Source organism: Cibotium barometz, chromosome 15 (genome assembly GCF_041138505.1).
Source record: "Cibotium barometz isolate CiBa-2024 chromosome 15, ASM4113850v1, whole genome shotgun sequence".
NCBI classification, from domain to species: domain Eukaryota; kingdom Viridiplantae; phylum Streptophyta; class Polypodiopsida; order Cyatheales; family Cibotiaceae; genus Cibotium; species Cibotium barometz.
In genome coordinates, this window is record NC_141060.1 from 32,524,566 (window position 1) to 32,533,781 (window position 9,216).

The 9,216-nt window shown below is 40.6% G+C and overlaps 1 protein-coding gene across 2 annotated transcripts in view; it reads right to left on the bottom strand.

Moving 5' to 3' along the window:
* The window catches only part of LOC147631187 (SAM50-like protein SPAC17C9.06), a 46,808-nt gene extending 40,807 nt beyond the window's left edge, over positions 1 to 6,001 (bottom strand). The window contains exons 1-2 of one of the 2 annotated variants that reach the window (XM_086809513.1): positions 5,434 to 6,001; positions 4,867 to 5,319 (exon numbers count right to left, since the gene is read on the bottom strand). In XM_086809513.1, coding sequence (XP_086665639.1) covers positions 4,867 to 5,319; positions 5,434 to 5,901 — 921 coding nt within the window. In that variant the 5' untranslated portion in view covers positions 5,902 to 6,001. Of the gene's footprint in view, positions 1 to 4,866; positions 5,326 to 5,433 lie in introns of both variants that reach the window. The other variant, XM_086809512.1, reaches the window with a different exon arrangement.
* Positions 6,002 to 9,216: the final 3,215 nt, after the last annotated feature.

The following is a 9,216-nucleotide window of genomic DNA, read 5'->3' on the forward strand; positions in this document are numbered from 1 at the left end:
CGCTTCATAGCTTATGAAGCAAGAGAATGAGCAGTAGACAGCTTGTTGATCTAAGGATTTATGAATTCACAAAATTTATCTTGGAAGTATGGAGTTGGCTTTATGTGCACACGTTTAGCACTCTTTCCATATGGATATTGTGGATTATATTATCAAGCTTACAGGCAAGCTATATGGAGATATATCTCGGGATATCTTAAGGATACGGTGAGGAGATATTTCTTTTGGCTTCATGACCAACCTCGCAAAGAACAGCTAAGTATACTTTGAGTTTGCAAAGTTGGTGCTTTTGCTATATACTATGAAGTGTTTTCGATGTTCACTAACCCTTGTACAGCTATGCAAGGAGAAAGGTGTTGTTGTTTGCCTTGAGATGGTTTCAGGGAAACATTGTTTATGACTCTCTTTAATGGGATGAATTCTTTTCATGGCTCCCTTTATTGGGATGGATTATATCCATGGAGATTTCTTTCTTGGATGAGATTTATATAGATATTGGGCTTCACAAGCAATTTCTATGGACGAATCTGTCCGAGTTTATAGAGAAGAAATCTTTGGATATCTCATGGATATGATGCTTTTATGGATAAAATCCACCTCTACTCCAAGGTGTGAGGTTAGCACAGAGTATGTGGTAAGAGTTATGGTATACAAGGATTATGGTCTACAGGTCTATGGATTCTTGGACTTCTTTTCTAGGGATTTGGATCCATCCTCAGGTTTATGGATTGTGTTTATGACTCCCTTTTACTGGGATGGATTATTCCTTTTGGCTCCCTTTATTTGGGATGCATTGGACTTATGAAACTCATGATTCACATACCCTGTGTAGTGTTCTCTTGTCCTACGTGCTCTCTTGAAGCTTGTTTCTACCATGTGAGAGTGGAACAATAGAGAGCAGATGAAAGGGAACATGGACACTTCAAAGGGTAGTGACAAGCACAACATACCCTGTGTAGTGTTCTCTTGTCCTACGTGCTCTCTTGAAGATTGTTTCTACCATGTGTGGGTGGAACAATAGAGAGCAGATGGAAGGGAACATGGGCACTTGAGAGGGTAGTGTGAGTTGGTGGCCGAAATGCCTACAAACTATTGGTGGCCGAAATGCCTATAAACTATGTGTAGCAGAAATGCTTATGGAACACCAGGTTATCTATGCCTGCGAGTGATTGTTTTTATCTTGTTACTTGAGCCCACCTCTCATCCAAGGTGTGTGGTCAGAGTACCAACACGGAGTGCAAGTGGTAAAGTGGACATGACGGGACTTACGTCTATGCCAAGGGTCATGTGGACCGATGTCTTGTTGGCAGGAGACTTATTTTGTCTCGCCCATTTACTTGGGACATGGATTATGATATCTGGACTTATGGGATTGTTTTGTCTCGCCCATTTACTTGGGACATGGATTATGATATCTGGACTTATGGGACTGATTTGTCTCGCCCATTTATCTTGGGACATGATTATGATATCTGGACTTCTGGGACTGTTTTTGTCTCGCCAATTTATCTTGGGACATGATTTTGATATTGGTATTATGGAGACTTATTTAGTCTCGCCCATTTCTTTGGGACATGGATTCTTCAGTTATATTGGATTTTTGAGACTGTCTCGTCTCGCCCAATCGATGGGACATGATTATATCTTGAATATATGGCTTGAAGCTTAAAGTTGCGAACAACTTTTAAGAAGCTAGGGAGGATGTCACCAGCCTGGACATTTCCCAGTCTGAAAGGGATCTGGTGGACTCCAGGATGTTTAAATATTTGGAAAGTACAAGCTTTGGAAATGGGGGATTATCCTAGAATACAAAGGACCACACTCCTAAAATTTAGGAGAGTTGCTATTTTTGGCCCGACTCCGATGGAAATTCTGTTCGCGTCATTACATCTGGAATTGAGCCGATACCAAGAGTTGGCAAAGTGCCTATGACAGAATGTCTACCAATTGGGATATTTTTAGAGGTTAAGATTATGGAAGGACCCATCTCTTAGATTGGGACATGTGGCAAGAAAGTGGACCAAAGTGAGATACTCTCTTGCCATTTTAGCTCATGGGAGACCCAAATCTATAAATTGGAGCCCTCTCTCTTCATTAATAGAGGCTCTCTTGTTGCACACTAGCCTCTACCACCGTTACAGGCTGCCCTAATGATGGCTACTCTCTTTCTCTCTCACTTGAAGGCTGCCCATGAAGAATACCGGCTGTTGGGGACTGTTTTGGAGGCTTCCATCGTGAAGAAATACTGAAGGCAAGGGTATTTAATCATTTATTATGATTTCTAGCCATTGTACTTATTGTACCAGCATTTATACTTGCTGTACCTGTTGTATCAACCCTTGTACTAGCTATACCAGCTTTTGTACTTGCTGTACCACCCATTGTACCAACTGTACCAGCTTCTGTACTTGTTGTACCTGCTGTACCAGCCACCGTACCAGCTATACCAACCACTGTACCTACTGTACCAGCCACTGTACCGACTGTACCAGCCACTGTACCTGCTGTACCGGCTGAATGGAGAGTTGTACCCTTTCTATTGCATGAAGACCCGTGGTTTTTGGGAAAGAATCAGTACCCACACGGAGGTATATGGATTATATTGTTGGCTCGGCATTTCTGCAACCTATGTTCCGGCTTGGTTGCCTCGTGTTGGACTGTGTTATGGCATTTGTATATGGATAATCCCGCATCTCCCGTGGGGAGAGTAAGGCCCTCAAAGCTTGTACATGATATTATTCTCCTTGGGTAATAAAATACTCCAAGGGGGGGGGGGGAGGGGGGTCGGTCCATTCCGGCCTCTATGCGGTGTCACACGTGCAAGCTCCATTTTCAGCATTTGTGGATGTTTTGTCCAGCTTTATGTTTTATGCAAAGTGATGATGGATATGTGTTAAGGCTGTGGCCATGTTTAAATGTTTTAATATGCATTGATGGTATCAACAAGTGTGTCAAAGGCCCGGGCACCCGTCACAAGTTACATCATAACATATTGCAAATACAAGGTGTTGAGTGTACCTATCTTGTCCACCTCTCATTAGTGTGCAATTACCATTATGAAGTTTCTTGATTACTATAAGCCTCCTTAAGCATATGTTTAATATGTGATTAGCACTAGGCTTAGCTCGATTCTTAGATTCTTAACAAGGTGGCCATCCAATGCAAAAAAAAGGGCAACTCCAAGGGGGTGCTACAAGCCAGAGAGTGAGTATATGAAGCTCCCAGCAAATAGGGCAGAGTTTATATATCTGAGTATATGCAACTCGATATAGAAGGGCGCCTCCAAGGGGGTGTTACAAGCCAGCCAGTTTGTGGACAGATAGGGCGGCATTTATATATCTGAGTATATGCAGCTCCCAGTAGAAGGGCGCCTCCAAGGGACTAGGGGGCTAGTTTGTGGACGGAGGAGGCAGAAAGGGCAATGTTTATATATCTGGGTATATGCGGCTCACAACGGAGGGCGCCTCCAAGGGAGTGCTACAAGGGGGTGCTTCAAGCTAGCCAGTTTGTGGACAGAGAGTGAGTATATGAAGCTCCCAACAGATAGGGCAGAGTTTATATATCTGAGTATATGCAACTCGATATAGAAGGGCGCCTCCAAGGGGGTGTTACAAGCCAGCCAGTTTGTGGACAGATAGGGCGGCATTTATATATCTGAGTATATGCAGCTCGCAGTAGAAGGGCGCCTCCAAGGGACTAGGGGGCTAGTTTGTGGACGGAGGAGGCAGAAAGGGCAATGTTTATATATCTGGGTATATGCGGCTCACAACGGAGGGCGCCTCCAAGGGAGTGCTACAAGCTGGCCAGTTTGTGGACAAAGGGAGCAGATAGGGCAGCGTTTACATATGTCAGATAGGGTAGTGTTTATTTGTATTGACTTGGGTTAGTTGGCTGGCCAACCTTAATCTAGGGTTTTCATTACCATAATATTTTAATGTTGTCCACACTTTGCTGCTCATTGGGCGCCTGGACAAGAATACAATGAATTGGCACAAATGCCCTTACATACACATGAATCCGACCATGCACTCGACCTCTTAGTTAGGAGTTTTCAGCCTTTATTACCAAATAGTCAAAAATATTTCCATCAAGGCTTTGCAGTTGCCCCATATATGATGTGTAGACCACTTGGCTACCCCATAGACAACCATCAAGGCATTCCAATGGTGCAAACTTGATGAATGGTCATTTGAATGGTGTTAACTTGATGAATGGTGGTGAGCACGACCAAGACATCACACTAAATGCCCATTTTAGCAAGGTATCTTAGTCAGAAGTTTTCAGCTTTTATTATCAAACAGACAATTAGTGTTTTTCTTCAGTTCTTTTCATGTCGTCACGGTGTATAATAGATACATTCTTGATGTATTAGAATGGTCTTATAGACCCTCCTGATCTTTTCTATGACGTTAATTCTCTTTTCTTTCTCTCTTCACTTAACTTGGAAATAAAATAAAATCCCCTTCTGTACTTGCATTTCATGCCACTAGTAAGGTTATCCAGAATTTGGTGAAATGTTCTAGTTCTTGCTCATTAAAGTTACAAGCAACGCAAGAGTAGAAACCATAGTATGAACAACGAGATTTTGAATGAACCTGTTATCTCTTTTCTATATGTGAGCAATGATGCAGTCATTGTTAGATGTATAAGCAGGCACAATGCTTATGTGGTAAAAGTGGTGAGAACCATGCATCTCTTGAGTCCACCAACAATTCCTTTAGCCATTTCTCTTGTTTTTCCATGCTGTGGATTGTGCTAAAAACCTTCTTTTTGCTATGACATCATTAAAAAACCCGGAAACTGCCAAACAACAATTGTGTAATATACAATCCATGATGATGACCACAAAGGGTGAGGAGACTTAACCTGACGAGCAGAATACTCAGGCACATCTAACCCGACTCCAGCAAGATGAGTAGCAATCCTAAAGGCATATCCCCTGGTTGGCCTCAAAACAGAGTCTCGCTCATCAATCTTGAAAGCATACTTGACGGATGGAAGCAAAACAGGCCAATCTAAGTGATCATTGTCTTGCAAGGTTTCCCAAGTCAGATTGTAGCTTAAATCTTGATGCTTGTCTGACAGCAATCCAATCGAAACGCCTGCAAGCCGCACTTTATAGGAGGACAACTTCAACCAGTCTGGTGTGAAGAAAGCAGCTCTGGTTACCAGGGCAGTTGGCAAACTCTTGTACCTTGGAAAGTGGAGTCCAGCACTCATTTCATGATTTCCATCACAGCCATAATTCCCTGTACCATCCCAAGTTTCACCATAACCGAGCAGGTTCTTCCACTTGATAGAGCCTTCCAAAGATCTCTTCTGGTCCTACACATTTGCACTATGTTAATGGTTGATGATGTAAAGATGCTTCTTGCTTTTATTTTAAGTTAAGGGAAAAGCAAAGAGACAAAAGAAAAGAAATGTTTAGCATACCTCAGGCTTAGAGAAGATGGCAAGGTCAACAGAACATGGCCTTCTGCCTTCTTCGACCTTCACAACAACGTTCACAGATCCGTGCACTGGACCAGCTTCGAGGAAGATGATGCATTTTTCAAAGAGACCCATGCTTTCAATGCGGTTAACGGCATGAGCTGCTTCCTGCAGAAGCTCTCGGCTGGTCCCTGCATTCTTGAGACGTTCCAGGTGAGCTTCGATCACAGAGACCCTGGTCTTGGAGTTGCCCTGGACCTTCACATCGCAAACGCTAACTGGGATGGGCTCCTGTGCGAACCTCTTGAACATGAGCTCAAACTCGTCTGGACTCACAGCATCCTCCTCACCATCCCCGCCCACCTTGTCCGAGACATCATCATCAACATTGTGGACAGCTGCTTCGTGCTGCAGTATTTCAACCTCCTCCTTGACCCGATTCTCTCTGGTGAGGGGCTTTCCTTCCTCCATGCTTCTATCAATTGCTCAAGAGGCAAGGCATCATGCAAATGCAGAAAAGCGTGCCAATGAGAAAATGTGGCCTTGGCGCGCATCCAAGTTGAGTAGTGTATATAAAACCGGTGTTCCTCGCTAAAAATAAATAATAAATAATAAATTTGATAACGTTTTCGTACATTAAAAAGGAGGACAAGAAGACCTTAGGATATGAAAAAGTTAACAAGAAGGGAGTAGGGTCCCAACAAATGAGAGATAGTGAAAAAGATACCTCATCCCATTCTCTCATAAATTGGCCACTTTTTCTTTCTTCAACCCTTGAAGATCCCAATTTTTCCTCACGTTTAGGTCACACTTTGAAAGAAAGGCATTCATTTTTAGAGCTTTGGATGAGTTAGATTTGTTGTTTTTTATTTTGTTTTGAAGCTTACTTTGCATTATAGATTAGGTTATTATGAGTTGAGTGAGTCCAATTAATTGCTACCACATGTTAGTATTATTGTTTGAGTTATTCCAATATAATTATGACCTAAAATTATGGATTGTATACGTACGAGACGTAAACTCTTGCCTAAATACCAGCAGAGGTAGAGGAGTGTCAGGTGTTAGGGGTTACTTGAATTCAGAAGACAAGGCTTAGGATATTGTTAGGCTTATAGCACATATGACAAGAAATCGATTATTGTAGTACGCACTCTCAAGATTTGGAAACACTATTTTATGGGATCATAATTTCTAATTAAGACAGGCCAACATAGTATTAAGCACTTGCTCTCTTAGCCCCTGATCTTAGATAGACATATTAAATGGGTATCATTTATTGAAAGTTTTCAACCCATGATATAGTATCAACCCGAGAAAGAAAATGTAGTGATTGATGCTCTTAGTAGGAGGCCTAGTATTAATCATATTCCTGCCATTGAAAGTGAACCATTTGAAGGTATGAAAAAAAATGTAGTGGTTGACACTCTTAGTAGGAGGCCTAGTATTAACCAATTCCTGCCATCGAAAATGAACCATTTGAAGCTATGAAAGAGACATACATGAGTGATCCAGATTTCTCTTAGTATGTGTGATAATGGTTGGAACCCTAAAGGTAGCTATTCTCATCATGAATGTTATCTCTTTAGGAAAAGAAATCGTGCATAATGTAACCATTTAGACGTAGGGTAGCTATTCTCATCATGAATGTTATCTCTTTAGGAAAAGAAATCGTGCATAATGTAACCATTTAGACGTAGGGTCATGGAATAGATGCATCAACCTCTGTACATGGGACATAAAGGTGTTTCCTCCACTCTTCACGTTGTTAGCAAAGAATTCTATAGCCTTCTCTAAAGAAAGATATTACATAATTTGTAGTCAAATGCATGGTATGCCAAAAGATTAAGAGCTGTAAAATCAAGACTCAAGGTCTTTTAAAGCCTTTATCCATACCTACTAAGTATGGGACCAAATATCTATGGATTTTATTAAAGGCTTACCTATCACACGGCTAATCAAAATGATATGATTTGGACTATAGTGGACTATCTAAGTAAGCAAGCCTAATTTATTCCGTGCAAAAAGACTTTAACACCCCAACAAGCTACAAATATGTTTATTGAACACGTTTATCTACATTATAGCTCATCAAAGTCATCGTATCTCATAGAGATTCTAAATTTCATACTAGTACTATACTAGATTTACGTAGAGCTTATACATAATCTTAACCAAAACTTTGGAATTGTTACATTTACCTTCTACATTTGAAAATCCATGAGACGTGAGTCTATCAGCAAAGGAGACTTGACTAGCTCACCATACTCGTGTGAGCCCATTCCATACAAAAAAGGGTATAAGCCACCAAACATGAGCCTAACCAAGTGTGAGTCCATAAAGCTTCAGTCGTGAGCCCACTAAACATGAGCCTAGCTAGGCATGAGCCACTAGACATGAACCTAGCCAAGCGTGAGCCCACTAGATGTGACCGAGCCAGGTGTGAGCCATGAGTCCACTAGATGTGAGGTAGCTAGGTGCGAGCCATGAGTCCACTAGATGTGAGCTAGCCAGGTGTGAGCAATGAGTCCACTAGACGTGAGACTCGCTAGGTGTGAGTCCACAAAGCAAGAGCCGTGAGCCCACCAAATATGTGGCACCAGGAATAAGGCTACAAGATGTAAGCACAAATTATGTGATGTGATTTGAACCAAACATGCATATTTGAATCCATTCACATGTGCACTCAAGAAGCATTATAGAGAACAATTCACTAAAGTTTCACTAGAGAGAAACTGTTGGAGGAAAAAACCCATAAAATAATTAAAAAGTAATAATTAACATAGCATAGAATAACATTTGCACATAACACAAGATTGGGTCCAATTTGCCTCCACACAAGATTGAGCCCACGCAAGAGTGAGCCCACGCTTCCTCTTAGTATATTTTAATTATATTTCTTGAAATAACTTGTGAGGCTCAAAATAGTGTCCACTTTTACAAAGATATCAACTTCAACAAAAATAACTTGCTTTATTGGATGTGCAAGCCAAAGTACTCAAAATAGGTGTAAACCTTAAGCCATATAAATGTGTACATTTCTTATAAAATTAAATATGCATAAGAGAACTTTCACATGTCCCAACAAATATATCCACTAACAATAAATATGGATGTCACCCATAATGAAATAAATGGTGCGCATCGCCACATAATCAAATAATATTCCACTGAGACCCAAAGTCGAGTGTCTCACTAACTACCACTAGCTCACCACCATTGTCCAACCCAAGGATCTACCCTTATATCAACTATGCCAATCAATTAATAAATTAATTGATTAAAAATACAAAAAACTATACGAAACTTATAAAATTAAGATAATGTAACCCATACTCTCACGTATGTACACAATCACCTGCTGCATATGCGTAAAGTAAGTTACAAAATCACTCGGATTTAGAAAAGCATCTTAATCTAAACCTATCTAGGAGAATTCATAAATAATGAGAAATGTGAGAATATAAATTTCCATGAATTAACTTCTTATAATATTATGTGGAGGTAATAAGCAATTATGCTTAATTGCACAAAATAAAAAATCATCATGGGCGAGTAGGAAGATAAGATGTAATGAAGGATGGATACACAGCATGAGGGCATGATCAGGTAGCTCCATTGATCCTCTTCAATGGGGTGGCCTTTATACTTTACTAAATATGTGTGATAAATATTTTCTCTTGTTGTTATAGTCAAAAGGACTAGCAAAAAAGAGTTAATAATACAAGAGCATATTACTAAAAGTTATTTACTATAAATAAAAGATGGTAAAGAAGCCTTATCTTATAA